At 56.3% G+C, this 17,512-nt stretch overlaps 5 protein-coding genes across 5 annotated transcripts; 3 read left to right on the forward strand and 2 right to left on the reverse strand.

Annotated features, from left to right (window-relative positions):
- Window positions 1–1,422: 1,422 nt before the first annotated feature.
- On the forward strand, window positions 1,423–4,025 carry BO70DRAFT_388991 (PX and BAR domain-containing protein; the record flags this gene model as incomplete). Its single annotated transcript, XM_025546041.1, has 6 exons — window positions 1,423–1,484; window positions 1,586–1,865; window positions 1,910–2,176; window positions 2,223–3,263; window positions 3,315–3,428; window positions 3,524–4,025. The coding sequence occupies 6 exons, from the start codon at window positions 1,423–1,425 to the stop codon at window positions 3,617–3,619; spliced, it is 1,860 nt and encodes a 619-aa protein (XP_025397010.1). The 3' UTR covers window positions 3,620–4,025.
- An 898-nt stretch (window positions 4,026–4,923) lies between these two features.
- On the forward strand, window positions 4,924–6,673 carry BO70DRAFT_372982 (endo-1,5-alpha-L-arabinosidase; the record flags this gene model as incomplete). Its single annotated transcript, XM_025544889.1, has 5 exons — window positions 4,924–5,042; window positions 5,135–5,905; window positions 6,105–6,286; window positions 6,478–6,506; window positions 6,614–6,673. The coding sequence occupies 5 exons, from the start codon at window positions 4,924–4,926 to the stop codon at window positions 6,671–6,673; spliced, it is 1,161 nt and encodes a 386-aa protein (XP_025397011.1).
- An 817-nt stretch (window positions 6,674–7,490) lies between these two features.
- On the reverse strand, window positions 7,491–7,970 carry BO70DRAFT_431244 (uncharacterized protein; the record flags this gene model as incomplete). The annotated part of the gene is made up of 1 exon (XM_025548222.1): window positions 7,491–7,970. The coding sequence occupies one exon, from the start codon at window positions 7,968–7,970 to the stop codon at window positions 7,491–7,493; it is 480 nt and encodes a 159-aa protein (XP_025397012.1).
- Window positions 7,971–9,032: 1,062 nt separating this feature from the next.
- Window positions 9,033–10,262, forward strand: BO70DRAFT_354727 (uncharacterized protein; the record flags this gene model as incomplete). Its single annotated transcript, XM_025541881.1, has 3 exons — window positions 9,033–9,708; window positions 10,164–10,187; window positions 10,240–10,262. The coding sequence occupies 3 exons, from the start codon at window positions 9,033–9,035 to the stop codon at window positions 10,260–10,262; spliced, it is 723 nt and encodes a 240-aa protein (XP_025397013.1).
- Window positions 10,263–11,605: 1,343 nt separating this feature from the next.
- Window positions 11,606–17,385, reverse strand: BO70DRAFT_372983 (putative ubiquitin-specific protease UBP12; the record flags this gene model as incomplete). Its single annotated transcript, XM_025544890.1, has 5 exons — window positions 11,606–12,423; window positions 12,480–13,149; window positions 13,183–14,552; window positions 14,601–16,457; window positions 17,370–17,385. The coding sequence occupies 5 exons, from the start codon at window positions 17,383–17,385 to the stop codon at window positions 11,606–11,608; spliced, it is 4,731 nt and encodes a 1,576-aa protein (XP_025397014.1).
- Between the last annotated feature and the right edge of the window lie 127 nt (window positions 17,386–17,512).

A 17,512-nucleotide genomic window follows, 5' to 3' on the forward strand; every position in this document is an offset into this window, starting at 1 on the left:
CACAATCGCCATAATCCTCGTCTGCATCACCATCTTCATGACGATCCTCGGCTACACAATCACCCTCTGGTGGCGAGACCGCATGCGCACCAACCACCGGAACAACCGTCTCGAGCGCCCACGCACCCGAGCACGCGAGACAGTCGTCTACCGAACGGAACTCACACCCCTGCCGCATCTCAGCGGAAGAAGACACTGGGTGGAGTGTCGGGAGCCAAGGGATGATGATGACAAGGGGAGGGGTGGATATGGACATAATGGGTGTGGGGGAGGGGGAGGGGGAGGAGGAGGGTACAGAAACGGGAGAGGACACGGGAATGGGAATGGCAATAGAAATGGAAATGGAAATGGAAATGGGGAATGGGGCGTCACGGCACCAAGTCCAGCGAAAAGCAAGCCCTCTTCGCCGAATAAATGGGCCCCGGCGGTACCAGCACCGGCCGCGAGTCCGCGGAGAAGTAAGCCCCCTTCGCCGAATGAGTGGGCGGCAGCGCCAGTGCCAGTGCCGAGTCCACCGATCCAGAAAGATAGGAGCAAGCAGGCCTCGCCGCAGAATGAGTGGGGAGTAGTACCACCGGCGCCGTCTCCGCCTGGTGCGGTGCCGGGGAGGGGGAGTAAGCCTGCGTCGCCGGATAATTGGGGAGGGGGAGGAGGGAGGAGTCCTGCGAAGGCTGCATCGCCAAATGGCTGGGGAGGGAGTCCGAACAAGCCTGCATCGCCGAATAAACCGCCTTCTGATCATGAGTGGGGGGTGCAGGTGGGATCTCCGCAGGGGAGTAGAGATGGAGCAGGGCAGAGGGGATGGGGATCGCGAAAGCCGGCCTGGGGAGACAAGCAGGGTGGTATCCAGGATGATGGATGGGGAGCACCGCAGGGAGGTACATCACATCGGATGAGTGGTGCGCTGCCGGTTACGAAGCCGCCTTCCCAGGATGAATGGGGACAAGGCGCGAGTCCGGAGAAGGGTTCCCAGAAGGATTGGAATAGCACGGCGGGGGATGTTGGGGTGAACCCGGATGCACTGACGGCGGCATTACAGCAGGCGGGAGGCGCGGAGAATGAGATGGAGGTGGAAGAAAGAGCGGAGCCTGAATGGTGATGGTGTAGTTATGTAGGAGACTTAGTCAAATGAAGCCGTTGAGCTATTTATACGCTGTCGTCAGTGGTTGTTGTGCCGCGCCGGAGTCAGTGACGTTGATCCCCGCCGAGTGCAGGCGGTGCCTTTCCGCTGCTTCCTTCACTCTCCCTCACGCTGCTACTCGAATTCCTCTCTCTGCTGCTGCTGCCTGTCTGTCTGTCTGTCTACCAACCATTTCCTCCCTCTCCTCCCCCCCCCCCCCCCTCATCGCGTCCAATTCATGCTCTTCCTGTCCTCCCGCACTCCCTGATCAGGCTGCCGCCCAGCCCGCACCACCCGCCAGCATGTGGAACGACGAGGATAACAACCCGTACGGCGCATTCGATAACGAGGCGCATCTCTCCGAGTCCCTCCATTCGGCCAACCTCTCGCCCAGTAAGCCCCCATCGCCCATCCCTCTCCTGCCGATCGCCCGGCGTCTGCCTGGATCTGCTCTAATGTCCCCAGCCCTCTACGACCGCGAATACACCCCTCCCTCTCCCTCCAGCCGCTCCTCCACCGACAACCCCCCGACTTCCTCTCCCAACAGCAGGACCTCAGCGATGAGGACGACCCCGCCGCGTACGACCCCCAACCCCCCGGCCATGGCTACCCCCGCAAGGCCGCCTACGACAGCCGCATCGAGCAGATCCTCTACGAGAACCCCGAGATGCCCATCCTCATCACCGACGCCGGCAAGAACCACGAGGGCGGCGGCAGCTACATTGTCTACACGATACGCACCGGGGTAGGTCGGCCCTGCTCTCGAGACTCCCAGGCTAATGAGTGCAGGATCTGGAAGTCCGCCGGCGGTATTCCGAGTTCGCGTCGCTGCGGCAGACCCTCGTGAATCTCCATCCCACCCTCGTCGTCCCGCCCATCCCCGAGAAGCATACCATGGCCGACTATGCCGCCAAGCCCACCAAGGCGAAGGAGGACACCGCGATTATCGATCTCCGCAAGCGCATGTTGGCGGTGTTTCTGAATCGGTGCCGTCGGATGAAGGAGGTCCGCGAGGATGGGGTCTGGTGGAGATTCCTGGACCCCAACGTCAGCTGGGTCGGTGCGACTGCCCCATTCATGAGCGTACGCTGACAATCTTTAGAGTGAGGTCCTGCATTCGTATCCCGCATCGTCCGTACCGAAGAACAACCTGAAAGCTCCCCCGCTGGACCCCGCCAACCCCACCCCTGCACATGCCTGGCTCCCGGTGCCAGCGACCTCCGCGAAGCTCAAGTCCACGGGCGGTACGGGCCCCAGTGCGTCGGTGGAGGCGCCCAGCACCGATGTGGTCGGTCGCTTTCCCCCGGAGTCGCGGAAGCTGAGCGAGAAGGAACTGGATCCGTACTTCATCAACTTCGAGGCGTCGACGCGCGAGCTCGAGCTACTTCTGCAGGGCAACATCGAAAAGGTCAACCGGCGCACCTTGGCCCATCTATCATCCCTGTCTGCCGACCTGATGGAGCTCGGGGCCCGGTACAATGGGTTCTCTCTGTCGGAACAGTCGCCGACCGTGGCGGCGGCCATCGAACGTGTCGGTCAGGCTGCCGATACCTCCTACATCGAGACAGAAGAGCTGTCATCCGCGCTGAGCGCCAGTTTCGCCGAGCCGATGCGGGAAAGCGCCCAGTTCGCCAGCGTCGTGCGCAGCGTGCTGCGGTATCGGGTGCTCAAGCGGGTGCAGGAGGAGATGACGCGGGACGAGCTGGCGAAGAAGAAGACGCTGCTGGATTCGCTGGAGCGCAGTGAGATGGAGGCGAAGCGCATCGAGCAGTATCTCAACCGCACGACACCGTCCGGGGCGCCCACACGCACGCAGCGGTCTCTGTCGGCCTCCTCGGCAGTGGCCCCCGGGGGGTCTGAGAACGAGGCCCGTGCCGCTGGCTCCGAGGACACGGCCTCGGTGGACTCGGACTTCCCTCCCACGCACGGCGAGTCCATCGGTCCCCACGCCCCTCCCAACCCGGCGCACCGACGGGCGGACTTCGGGCCTGCGTCGCCGGCGCACCGCAAGACGTCGAGCGGCACGTTCGTGGCGAACAAGATCTTCGGGCGGATCAGCCACGCGGTGCACGGCTTTGTGGACGTGGATCCGGAGCGGACCCGGCGCGACCAGATCGGCAAGACGAAGGAGAGTTTGCAGCAGGTACGTTCGCCTTTTTAGCTTCCGAGCAGAGAAGAATGCTGACGTGCGCAGCTGGAACAAGCCCTCGGGGTGTCGGAGAAGGACGTCAAAGATGCCAGTTCGGGTGTGCTGCAGGATCTCAAGCGCTTCCAGAAGGACAAGGAGCTGGATTTGCGGCGGTATATGGTGTGTTCTCCTCTTTATCCCTTTTTAGCCATCCTTCTGTATCGCCCTCTACATCCGCCCTTGATGTTCTTGCTAACTGGCTCCCGCTCCCTCAGGTCGCGTACGCGCGGTGCCACCTGGACTGGGCGCGCAAAAATCTGGAGACGTGGACGGAGGCCAAGGACGAGGTGGACAAGATCGAGGTTCGGTAGGGCGGCAGGTTATTTGATCTTGGAGCGCTGGGCGTTGGTTGTCTTTTCTTTTCTTTTTTTTTTTTCTCGGGCAGTGGGTAGGATCAGGATCAAGCTCGGGCTCGCGCTCGATCGGACGACACGGATAGATTCGTATAATCGGGATCGGGCGAGCTGGGGGTCGACTGGCTGGCTGCTGTCGGGGATCGGATGGTGATTAATTGCATACTTTCCTGCTATCTGATATGATGTCATGGCTGAGATGGCGCACGGGTCTGGTCTTTAGAGTAGACAGTGGACTGTTACCAGTTTCTGGCTTCCTTGGCTCCGTTAATCAGACCGTGTTGTCCTTTCTCTTTGGATTGAAGTCTTTTTCGAACGGCTATCTTCGCTTCCACTTGATTCTGATAATAACTACCACCATGTCCCGCCCGTAAATATATATCCCTTGTGCTATTCGCGCAAATCCATCCAGACCTACAAATGAAATACTCTGGAATAGATATAACCCCATCATCAAATTCAAATAGTACAATGGCAGAGAATGAGTTTTATTTTCCGCGGGAAATATTGTATCCATGGATGGAATAGGCCTGGTTAGGGTAGGTGTTAAAGTAAGTCCGTCCTCTGGATAAGAGTTCAGGCGGTCTCATGCTATGAACAAGAGTAGTCGTACTCCTCTGTCGATACTCTGCTATTTGCAACATCGCCGTCTATTTTAAGCGGTGCGTTGATTGAAGTAGATTGCTTGACTGCCGGGGGCACCTGGTGATTGGCTGGGGGGATCACATGGCGCCGATCCCTCGCGGGAATTCCGTCTGTCCGTCTCTCGGTCTCTCTCTTTCTTCAACTTGCCACTACACACTACACAACACTACACAACACTACACAACACTACATAACACTACATAACACTACCTCCTCTGTACTACCGATTCACATGCCCGTGGACTGCCCTCGGGTAGTTACAAGTATAACTTCCTCTCCCTCCCCAGCCAGGAACCAGACTAATGCCTACGCAGACACCCGCTGGACTCGGCAATATCCATGACAACTGACTGCCCTGGCTGGGATCGGATCGTCGCCAACCGCTGACGTTTGATGAAGCTAGGCTAGGCTAGCTCAGCTAAAGCCACCTTGTCAGATCTCTGCAGTGTGACTGTACAGATCTTGTGCCCATCCATACTTATACTTATACCAACTCGACGTCGCCACTGAACCCGCCAGTTGGCCTATAAAAGTACACCTTTGCAGCCGAGCAGTTCTGCAGCCGAGCACTTCAGCATCCAAGCCATGAACTAAAATGACCCCTCATCCTCATCACAATGCCCACCACTCAATGGCCTCTCCTCCCCACCTTCTCCATCACCCAGCCCGGTGACGAGCCCGGTCCCATGCTCCCCCAACCCCGACCCTTCCTCCGCCGCATCATCCGAAGCATCACGTTCCTGACCCTCTTCCTCCTCCTCACCTACCTGCTCTACACGCACTACCATACCCCATCCCAGCCCCCAGATACTCCCCCAGACATCCCAGACATCCCCTTCCTCAACCCACCCCCCTACCCCCAACCCACATCACCGACCTCCACATCCACGACCCCAGCATCATCCACGACGCAACCACAAACACCTACTACGCATACGGCTCCGGGCCCCGCATCCCCATCCACACCGCACCGTCGCTCTCCGGCCCGTGGACCCTCGCCGGCACCGTCCTCTCCCACGACAGCAAGCTGCCTCGAGGCGACACCAAAGCGCCCTGGGCGCCCACCACCATCTCCCTCAACGGAGTCTACTACTGCTTCTACGCCACCAGCAACAGCGGCTGCCGGAACAGCGCCCTCGGCGTCGCGACCTCCTCGCACCCGGGCCCAGACCTAAACTCCGGCCCCAGCACATGGACCGACCACGGCGCCCTCCCGCTCGGCATCTCCGGCATAGGGATAACAACCTACCCCTTCGACCGCGCCAACGCCATCGACATCAGCGTGGTCATCGACCACACGACCGACGGCACGGCGTACATGTCCTTCGGGAGTTTCTGGACGGGCATCTGGCAGATCCCGCTGACGGGGGACTTTTTGGGGGCTGATCCGCGGGTTGAAGAGGTGCGGCATCTCGCGTTCGAGCCGACCGCCGTGCATCCGCCAGCCAAGAAGGCGGATGGCGTGTGTGGCGATGCTACCGGGATGCATCCGATTGAGGGGGCGTTTGTCTCGTTTCGCGATCCGTGGTGGTATCTCTGGTTTAGTTGGGGGAAGTGTTGCCATTTTGATCCGGAGAGGTTGCCGAGGGAGGGGATGGAGTATGTTTTTTCTTTCTCTTACTCTCACTGTCGTTTGCTTTTGCTCTGACTATCTTGACTCCATATCGTTTTATCATTTCTGCCCCCCTGTGTTCAAAACACACACTTCTATCATCTCGTTTCTCACCCCCCCCCCCCAATTCTCTCTTCACCCCCCTCAGATATGAGTAATCAGCTAAGAGAGAAAAAAAAATAATAGATACAGCATCCGCCTCGGCCGCTCGCTCTCCCCGCGCGGCCCCTTCCACGACAAACGAGGAAGAGATCTGCTCAACGGCGGCGGAGAAACCATCTACGCGTCCAACGACGATGTCTATGCGCCGGGCGGACAGGGCGTGTTGGCTGATGAGGGGGGGATGTACTTTATTATCATTATTGTGAGTTTTCCCCATCTCCTCACTAGTGTAGTAACCTTGCCTGAACTATCTACCTCACCCGACTACTGACTACACTCTGCGCACTGCACTCTGCATTGCATCCGATTCCTGGAGTAGAGAGTGGCAGAGTGGCAGTTGTATCGTTGGATCTGGACTCGAGCGATGCTAACTACGATATACTGTCTTATGATTTAGTGAACAAATCAATCGGATATGGGTTTCATGTATGTATTATATCGTATCCCCTCTCCTCTCCTCTCCCCAATTATTCCAATCCAACCCAACTCAGCCCCACCCAGCCCAGTTATACTAACAAAACAACTGCTTCCAGGACGCGCGACTGGGCTTCAATCCCCTAGTCTACGTTGACGGGTGGCCTGTTGCGCAATGATGCGTTTTGTTTTATCCTATCCTATCCTATCCGATCCTACACCATCCTACACCATCCTACACCATCCTACACCATCCTACACCATCCTATCCTATCCTATCCGATCCTATCCCATCCCATCCCATCCCACCCCACCCCATAAAATAACATACCATACCATACCATACCATACCATACAATATAAGAAATACCATCCTATAGTTTCCCTTTGTGTCTGGGCTTGATTGTTTGATTTATGCATCCATCCACCCATCCACTCATCCATCCACTCATCCATCCACTCATCCATCTCTTAACCCATCCATCCACCCATCCCCCCACCCGGTTTAACCAGCAAGTTCCACCTTCCATCTTTCCCACAGAACAGGTCTCTTCACAATTCACGATCAAGGTACGATACGATATATTATCAGATGTCGCAGTCGCACGTTTCGAACAGAATACATCTATCTACACCTAGAAGGGAAGTATTCATCTTGCTTTAGGATACAACGCTTCAGGTCTGTATGTTTCAAGTATAGGGTATACAGATGGTATATAGTATATTGACAGCGAGTGTATAGGGTAGAGAGTATACAGTATACAGTATACAGTATACAGCAGCATCGGCAGCATCGGCAGCATCGGCAGTGTTAGAGACAAAATATAAAAGCCGCATCGTATTAATACTTAATATCCTGTCTATCTATCTATCTATTAATCTAGCTATCTCCATCAAACAGCCGGTCTCACGAATGACATGAGGTATAGTAGCCATGCTATCTATCATTACTCATCAGACCCCGACATGATCCTCCAGCATCGTCATCCTCTTTTCCTACCGGCAAGGATACCGTCTTCCGGGCATTGCAGTGGATATGGTTTCAGTCCCGGTCTCGCTCCCAGCGCCAGATGTATCCCCGACTCTCATGCCCGTGCCGTCGGTTCCACCGATTACAGGAGCATCAGTCTGGATAATTGGCACCGTTTCTGTACCAGTTCCCGCGTGGATATCCTCGCCTCCCCAGTTCACGGTATACCTTTGCCGTGTCTGTTCAAAAGTCTGATCCCCGACCCAAGTTCTCTCATAAGTTCGATTTTCCACCACAGTCCGTCCAATCTGATCTCCCGCCGGTATATGTGCCTTCATCACGTTCCTGGAAAGAAGCGCCGACTTGGTCAAGCTCGGCCCTAGTTCCAACAGACTGATCTCGCTGTCGCTGAGAGACAAATCCCGGTGGCGCGGAGGAAGGGCCATGCGTGTGGGCATGTTTGCGATCACCTTCTGCAGCTCGTCACCCTCCACTGTGGAGGACATGGTCGTTTCAGTCGAGGTGGGTGTTACAGTGGTTGTTACTAGTGTTCTGAAGGTTGTCGTGGGGGTAGGCGTTGGGTTGGACGGGCATGTTTCCGGAGGCAGGGCTGGATATGGGGTGTCGGTGTTGGCACGTTGTGCGTGCTGGTTCGATTCTCTCTGGTTGAGATGGTCTTGGTTGGAGCGGTATCCGGGCTGATCGAGATGGCTCCGATGGGTGGGAGTTGGCGTCGATGAACCTCCCTCACGAGGCAGGTCTGGATATGGGATGTTAGTGTTGGCACGTTGTGCATGTTGATTCGATAATCCCTGGTGGGCGAATCCTTCCTGATTGAGATGATCTTGATTGGAGTGGTCTCCCTCTTGGCAGCCCTGGCTGTAGACTCTGTTCTGGTTGAAGCCATCGCGATCAACAAATTCATTCGGCTCAGGATGACACTTGCACGTGCTTTGATCAGAACATGCCTGATTGGCAGAGGCCCCGTTCTGGCTGGGATATTGATCATAAAATTCCTGACTGGAATAGCCACCATTGAGATTGATTTCCTGATTGACTAGATCTCTGAGCTGATTGAGATAGTCCTGGTCGGGAAATCCCTGGCCCGGATGTCCTGGGTTGAGAAATTCCTGGTTAAGATATCCCAGGTGAGGAAGGCCTCCGTCCTGACAGGACATGTTACATGCGTGATCCCTGTTGCTTGGTAGACCCGGTGGCAGGGGAAGACTTTCCTGTTTGGTTCTGCTAGAGTCGATCTCCCCAGGATGTCCGGGTTGGTTGATACTCTCCTTCTGAGACGAGATGTGATTACCGTCGACGTTCTCATCAGCCTCCATGCCAGCAACCATAGCCCATCGATGAACCCCGTCGCCATCAGAATAGGTAACTTGTCTGTTGAGATCGACAGCTGAGCCGGGATCCGAGCGGGCGACGGATCGGTGTCGCTGGCGAGAACAGGGCCTCACGGGCTCTGAACGCGGACTGGAGAAGATCTGTATTTGCTCCTGGAGCTGTAGTCGTGCCTGCTCGGCCTGCGCCTGCGCCTGTGCCCCAGCCTGAGATCGGATATGAGCCGAAAATTGAGTGAGATTCTGATCCTGACGCTGATTTTGATCCCGAGACTGAACTTCAGCTCGACCCAGACCCAAACCCAGGTCTTGATCCTCGACTTCCCTCCCACCCTCCTCCCCCACAAAGAAACTCTCCGTATCTGCATCCGCACTGTAACCGTCCCCATCAGCCTGTCCCTGCTCCTCCCCAGGACACAAATCCAGACCGCGGCCCGAATCCACCACTTCACCACTACTATCCCCCTTCCCCTTCCCCTTCCCCTTCCCCTTTTTAACACCCCCACACTCTTCCCCCTCTCGACTCCCCGCTCCTTCCGCTTCCTTATCCTCCTGGCCCGTCTCGAAAGCGGCTGCGTCTGCGTCTCTCCGGAGTGGAAAGTAAAGGGCAGCGGCACGACCATATCCCTAGGGGAGAATTTTGTTCTGGAGGTGGGATTTGGAATGGGTGTTAGGTTTGCGGTTGGAGCTGGGGTTGGGTTTGCGGTGGAGTCTGTGGATGAGGATGGGGATGGAGATGGCGATGAGACTGAGACTGTGTTTGGGTTTGCGCTCGCATTGGTGGTGTTGTGGAGGTGGTGGGTGGGGATGCGTCTGGTGGACGTGGACATGGTCATGGATGTGGATGTGGATGTGGACATGGACACGTGCACGGACACGGATATATTTGGTGATGGTAAGTGTGACTGTGGGGTCGAGATTGGGATATTTGGTAGAGTATGGATGGATGGATAGTGGAGGTTTGGCGAACGAGCGAACGAGTGAACGAGTGAACGAGTGTGGGTGGTGGGTAAGGATGTGTGGATGTGTGGATGTGATATGGTGGGGGGAGAGGCTTACAGCTTGGATATTCGTAGTACTTGTGGTATGGCCTGAGGTGTGCAAATCAGCAGGTTCGGGCAGGTGGTGGGGGAAGAGGGTTTGGGAAGGAGGAGGGAGGGAGGGAGGGAGTAACCAGTAACCGGCATAGAGTGAGTAGTATCCCGAGTACTGCTCTGCTGTCTCAGGTAAGACAGTCCAGCAATTTCACCCGATGGAAAATGGATTTAAAGAGCAGAGATACTCGTCGAAGTCATTAACATCAAACACGGTATCTAGTATCTATCTAGTATCTATCTAGTATCTTTCTAGATAGCGATCTGGAAAGTCTGGAAAGTAAGAACCCGATTATGAGAAACGGGATGACCTTCACTGAAAGAGTGTCCAGTTGGGTCCTACTACTTGGTTTAGTCCCAGTCAATCGATACAGATGCAACAGAACTAGCTGCATTGATTCCCCTGTCTATAGACTAGACTACAGTATAGACTATAGAAGAAGTAGATCCATTCAACCATCCCATTGCAGTTAAACAGTTGAACAATCTTTTTTTTTGGGAAAAAAAAAAAAAAAACAAAGATAAATGGAATAAAAGCTATATACTAACAAAGTATACACTCACCCAACCAGATTCAATCGTTAATCCCCGATCCCCAGTCCGAAGTAGACACTCAGCCAGCCAGCCACTACTTAGTCATATTTCAACATCAACATCAACATCAACATCATTCATCGTCATCGTCATCGTCATTACCCAGCTGAAAACAACTGCAAGTAAGCCAGCCCGCATGACTCTGACTCTAACTCTAACTCAGATAGCCACATAGGTTCTTTACTACTTACTTACTATTAGTTACTTACCTACTACTACCCTACCCATACCCCTCAACTACCTACCCTACCTACCTTACAAACAAGAGGAGAGGAGGTTCCACCAATTCCATCCCACCCCCTACAAAACTAAAACCCAACAGTAAATACGGAATCATTCCATTCATCTAACCCTAACCCCCCCCCCCCCCCCAACCCAGCTTTTAATTTAAACCCGACCCGACCAGGCATGCCATCCCATCACAACAACACAACACAACACAAGACATCGCCATGGCGCACGGGCACAGAACAAGTTGAAAGAAAGAAAAAAAAAAGAGAAAGAAAGGAAAAGTAAAGAAAAAGTAAAGTAAAAAGAAAAGCAGGATGTAGATGTAGATGTAAATGTAGATGCGATGCGATGCAAGCAGGACGACGCCGCCAATCCCATCGTACATAGTACATACATCCACGCATGCATGCATGTAGTCATCCGTCATCCGTGTATCAAACCATCATGATCCGATCCGTCCATGCAGTCATGTCTCGATGCCTCAATGCCTCAATCAACCCAACCCTTAATATGCATGCATTAGAAACAATCAGTCGATATCCCCAGCCTACCACATCACACCACTCCACTCCACGCCATGCATCTGTCCAGCCACCTCCACCTCCCGTCCTATTTCCTATTAAAACAAACACCCAGGCAGGCGGCGAAGATGATGTTGATCATGTTGACGTTCATGATGTTGATGATGATGATGATGAGAGAGTTCTATCTGATCTCGACTCAATCACCCAGTCATCCAGTCACAAGAATCAAGATCAAGATCATTATCGCCGCCCCGGACGATATCTAAGCACCTGTTCTGTATTCATTCATAACACATTTCCAAAACAAAGCACAAATGCAAATGCAAGCACCCCTTTTCATCTGCAGTTCCTACTCATCCGTCACCGTCAGCTCCACAACAGGCAGCTCGTCTTCATCGTCATCCCCGTCCCCGAAGGGAGAGATATCCTGGAAGGTCTCCTCGACGGGCGTTCCCGGGTAGGCGGCGCCGGCGGGGCTGTCCATGAGCGAGGCCATGCGGAGGTCGGGGTCGCTGACGTCGCCGTCGCCGACGGCCTGGTTGCTGGCGTTGTCGTCGAGCAGGTCCTCGTCGTCGGTGTTGGGGTGCATGTGCATCTGACGGTCCGTGCCGGCGGCGACGCGATCGAAGGGCCACGACGAGATGTCGTCAGGCTCGGCTGGGTGGATCTGTGAAGGGCCGTGAGCGTGAGCATCTGTATCTGTATCTGCATCGGCGGCGCGATCGAACGACCACGAGGGCGGGTCGTGGTGGGGCTGGCGCGAGCTGGGTGGTGCGTCGTCGCCGAACTCTTCCTCGAAATCCATACCTTCCTGTCGGGATGAATACTCCGGGGGCGCGTCATCATCATCATCATCATCATCGTTCTTCGCTGGGATTCCAGTTTGCAAACCACCATCTCCCGATTGGTGAGCTGCTCCGGCTCCGGTTAAGGCGCTCGACGACCCAAGTCGGGAGGAGCCGCCGAGACGCCGGCCTTCCCCCGACGGGGATGGACAACGAGACTCCGTGAGCGATTCCGAGTCGCTGTTTGGACGCGTCGACGCATCCGTGACCTCCTCCAGCACCTTGCCGCCCAGCGGCCGCTCCGAACGGCGCCGGTAGAATAGCAGATAAGCCGACGAGGTGACCACGGCCTCGGGATCGATCGCTTTGGACACCGAAGAATCTGCAATGGTCAGTCAGTCAGTCCGCTATTTCTTCACACTCAGACATCCAGCTTACCGTTGTACTCGTTCCACTGGCCGCTCATAAAGTTCTTCGCATACGCCGTGTAGTGTCCGCCGCCGAGTCCACCGTAGTGGTTGTCAACCGCAAAGAGGTCGTAGATCAAGCCCTTACCATCCTCTGGCGCTTCGACGCGGCCGGTCATGTCCAGGCCCTCCACCGGGAAGTCGACGAGAACGTCCAGCTTGTCACGGAATCCGCGGCTAGCGCTGAACCTCTTGAGATGCATGACGAGGATGTCCGGCGTCTTCCACAGCTCAAACTTCTTGCTGGCCCGACGATGTTCCTTGCAACGAGGGCAGTACCATGCGTCATTCTCCGACAGGACTTCCTCCTTGTTGAACTCGTCCAGACATTCGTTGAGCGTCACTCCCTTCTTCTTGCGGTGCTGACGGAGGGCACGGCGCTTGGAGAGTTCCGGATCGGGCAACCGTTCCACGTCGGTCCAGGTCGGCGCACCACGAAGTTCAGTCTCTTTGCCGGAAACCGAGGCGAAAAGAGCATCATAGGCCGCGGCGCTCCACTCCACCACAATACCTTCACCGGGGCGGATCATCGGAGGCTTGGGCTTGGGAGGTGTCGGGCTATCCGGCTCACCACTGTCGGAGCCCTTGTCGGCAGATGCCTCTTCGTCACTGGCCTGTTGCGCAGCCTGCTCCAGGTTAGACTCATGTAACATACGACACAAATCGAGAATTACCTTCTTCGGCTTCTTCGCCACGGGTGCCTTGATTCTAAATGACATCTTAGGGTACTCCTTGTGTTCATCCAGAGACGAAAAGCCCGACGGCACCACCTCGTTCGACTTGAAGATCTTCATCTCAAAGAGACCGCGGAGGTTGGGGGGGATGGTGCTCTCAGGGCCAGCCGGGGGGTCGCTGGGGGAGTCATCCGACTCGCGCATCGAAACGTCGACCATGCCGTCCTCGCCGTCTACGGAAGCCGTCTTGATCTTGGAGTCCGCCGACTCCGCATCATCTTCGTTCATGACGACGGTGTCGGAGTCTTCCTGGTTGGCATCGATCACGCGCTGCTCCTCCAGGACATTGCGGGTGCTCATGGGGGCAAGCTGCGCCAGGACCTTTCGGAAGATCGTGTCGTAATCGCCAAACTCCTCGCGGTTGATGACCACGTACGACGGCACGCCGAACAGCGTCCGCTGCATGTTCTTGGGGTTGTTGGGGTTGTTTCCGCGCGGCTTCTCCCACCGGTTGAAGATGGGGACGAGCATCCGGTCGGCCCGGGGCGAGTCAATCGCGGGAACCTCCTCGTGGTCGGAGCGACTGAATGAGACGTAGGTCTTGGGCGACCGGTCCGGGTTGTAGTTCGTAGGCACGGACTCCACCTCGTAGATGCCAATGTCATCATTGCCGCTGATCTGGCAATCCGCGATCGAGCTCGTGTTGTCAAACAGCTTGTAGAACTTGTTCTTGTAGATTTCCGACATGACCAATCTCTGAGGGTCAGAGCCCATCTTCTTCGCAACCAGTTCCTTCAGCGACTTGATGCTGGCATGCTTGTCGATCTCGACATCGATGAGCACAGGCTTCTTGCCCAGAGGAAAGTAAAAGATCTCCTTGCCCCACATGTTCTCAATCGGAAGCTGCAGAGTGAGGTTGTTGAATGGGTCAAAGATGATGCTAACCTTGTTGCACTCCGGGCAGACAAGGGTCGACTTGTACATGCCAGCAAACAGGTCGGTAATGACCGAGTCGTTGCGGGCCTTGTAGATATCCCAGCACGTGTCGGCAAACTCATGGAGCTTCGCCCTGTCAGTTACCATATCGTCGGTGGAGTCCGGCTTTTCGATGTACGGCTTCTTCATGATGCGGTTCAAATCCTCCTGCAGACCGTCGAGAAGGAACAGAAGGAATTCCTGGGAATCCTGCTGCCCGTACCCGGAGAACGCCGGACCGTAGCGGCCGATGGTATGTTTGAGCTGGCGCGGCGCGAAGGAAGACTGGGCGTTTTCATCGTATATCTGGCGCAGCAAGTTCGCATACGCCTTGGCCACTTCGCCGTTGTGGGCCAACGGGTTCTGGGGATTGAGATCCTGCTTGTAGACGTCATCTAGGTAGAGTTAGCACGATATCTCCAACATCACGGGGCCAAGCGCACTCAGGAAGTAGTAGGTGAGTTCCTCCACACTGCGAACGCACTGTAGAGCAGAGTTCATATAGCAGGTGTTGCCGAGGTTGCTCAGACCGGTGCAGCCGCGCGGTTTTCCGTCCTTACGTCTTCCCCTGAGCGGCTCCAAGACCGGAGAGGACCGCCCACTGCTGGCGGGGCTCTTCGCTTTCGACTTGGTGGCAGCGGCGGCCTTCAGATTGCCGGCTGGCACACCCAGACGGTTCAGCGTCTGCTTGGAGGCCTCGGACACCCACTCGCCGTTGGCTCCCGGAAGCTTCTCCTCCAGCACGACTACTTCACTGCCGCCGAGGCCCGCGCCATCCAGAGTCATGCGACCATTGTAATTGGGGTTGGCGGTCTGATCCTTGATACCCTCGAGCACTTCGCGTTGGGATCCCTCGGCGAGTGAAAGGAAGGTGTTCAGATCGAGCACCAGACTGTTTCCGGCGTTGACCATAAGGGATGCGGACGGGGCCGGTGACGCACTGCGAGATGCGGCCGGGGTGGCTGCGGCGGATGCGGTGGCACTGCCGAGACCCCCGAGAACCCTCCACACACGGACCTTGGTCGACATGTCAACACATGCCAGTTCTTTTGCGTGCTTCAACCATTTTTGGAAGTTGGCGTGTCGGCTGGCCAGGGTTCTCGCCGGGGGCATGCTCTTTTCCTTCAGCGCCTTGGTGGTCGTGCCCGCGGACGAGTTGGTGAGCTTCAAGATAGTGTAGATGGGAGGGTTGATTTCATATTGAATGTTGATATGGTCGCCGGACGGCGCGGTGTTGTGAGCGTAGCGGACGATGGCCGGAGACTGGTCTGCCAGTCCGTACCACTGCATGATCAGATCCCAGCCCCCTTGCGGGATGATCTCGAAATCCTCTCCCATTTGCAAGCCCGGCCGGAGAGGGACATATGGCTCGTCGTGTTCGTCCTTGAAGCCCGCATTCATAGGGTCCGTGACCAAAACGATGTCGGAATTGTCCACGGGGCCGATCTCTCCTTCCATCGCTGCTTTGTCCGCTTTGTCGGCATGGGTCGCGCTGCGCGAATACACTCGTTTCAGCCACGATGTCGACACCACGTATCCCTTCTGCATCTCCTCGACCGGCTGCATCATGAACCGGGTCACCTGCGCGACCTGGTCATCGTAGGAGGGTTGTTCGGCGGACTTGGTGCCGGCCTCCGCTTCGGCCTGGGCGCGGGTCTCAGTAGGGGCGGTATAGGTGGACGTGCTGGAAGGGGTGGGATACACGGCGTCCGACGCGGAGCTGTGGTCGTTTCCGGTGGAGTTGTCGTCGCCGGAGCCCGCGGTCTCGATGGCGTCCGGGAGGTCGGACCGGGGCTCGGTGTCCTTCTGGGTCGGAACCAGGTCCATATCCAAGTCCTTGTCGGCTTCGGGCGACTCGTGAGCGTCGGGTGAGGCGGGCGGGAGGTTGATCTCCCCCTTCTCGTCGGAGCCGGACATGTCGGTCGCGGGATCGCTGTGAAGGGTCAGGCCGGCGCAGGCGGCGGAGGGGGTGGGCGAGCGCGCGGTGGGCTGGGCGGCGTTGGTTCCGAGGGTCTGGCCCTGAAGATGAGCGGGAACGTAACGGCGAGGTGAGGTAGAGGAGCTCTGACTGCGACGCGATCGGGGCAGAGAGGAAGGGCGGCGGGAGGGCGAGGAGGAGGACTTGTCGGAGCCGTGACGTCTTCCGGCCTGCGAGGCAGACGACAAACCCGGAAGCGATCCTGGTCCGCGAGGCTCTGCTACCTTACGGCGCTTTGTGGAAGACGTCGTGACGGGGAGCTGCGCACGTTTCGTGGCAGCTCGAGGTGACACGATGGGTGGGTTTGGAACGGGGCTCGTCACTAGAATTGGGGGGGTGGGGGAAATTAGGAAGGTCAGACGGAGGTCGGGGAGAGAAATGAGTGGATGGAGGGAGAGTCGAAAGGGAAGAACCTAGAAAAGGGCGATGACGGAGGAGATTGGAGGAGAGGGAATGGAGGGGGGGGGGGTTGAGGGGAGGGGGGGGGACGGACGAAAAGGACCAGACAGAATAGAGAGAGAGAGTTCAAGAAGTTGGAGGGACAGACAAGACAGAGAGAGAGAGAGAGAGAGACCAGACCAGGCCAGACAAGACAAGACCAGACAAGAACAGACGAAAGAAGGCGAGGGAAAAGAAAATCCGACTCCGTTGCAGCCAGCGGGTTAGTCAGGCGTCTTCCCGCCCGCTGGTTGGCGGACAGATTCAAACACCACAGAAGAACAACTCACTTTTGTTCTAGAAACCCTCCACCACTGAAGACCACGACCCGCGTGGTCCAGTGGGAAGCTGGGATCTGGCAGGATTCACCCCGGTCAGCAAGGAGCAAGGAGCAAGGTACAGGACAGGAGGCGATGACTGGAGGGACAGAGTACAGTCGTACAATTGGTTGTAGGAGGTGCGGATGGTGGACGCTGGTCCAATGGGGTCGTAGCTGTCAACGCAGGGGCAACGAGGCCGTTGCAGATGCGAGATTCGAAGAAAGAAGAGCCTTAAGCGGTGGAAGATGGGAAGTTGCAAGAGATCAGGAAACAGACCAACAGGAGACTGTTGAAAGCCAGGGGAGGGCTCCAAGGTCTTTATAGTAGCCACCACGAACCCCAGAATAGGACAGTCGCAGAGGCCACAATTGAAACCGTGATGGATTCATTCATTCACCGTCCAAGTGGTTGGTGTTGCTGGCCAGGTCGAGGTGGGCTCCTATCCTATCCCCCGCCACGTATTGCGCTGTAAGCACAATACCCCTGCCCCATGTTGAGTGAGGAGTGAATGGTATAAAGCCCCTCTGGGCACAGACGTCTGGAAGTACCCAGGGATTAGGATACTGCACGGGTTCAAAGCAGGGGGACGACGGGGGACTAACACACAAAGACCATTGAC

This window comes from Aspergillus heteromorphus (assembly GCF_003184545.1).
Source record: "Aspergillus heteromorphus CBS 117.55 chromosome Unknown BO70scaffold_23, whole genome shotgun sequence".
Lineage (NCBI taxonomy): Eukaryota > Fungi > Ascomycota > Eurotiomycetes > Eurotiales > Aspergillaceae > Aspergillus > Aspergillus heteromorphus.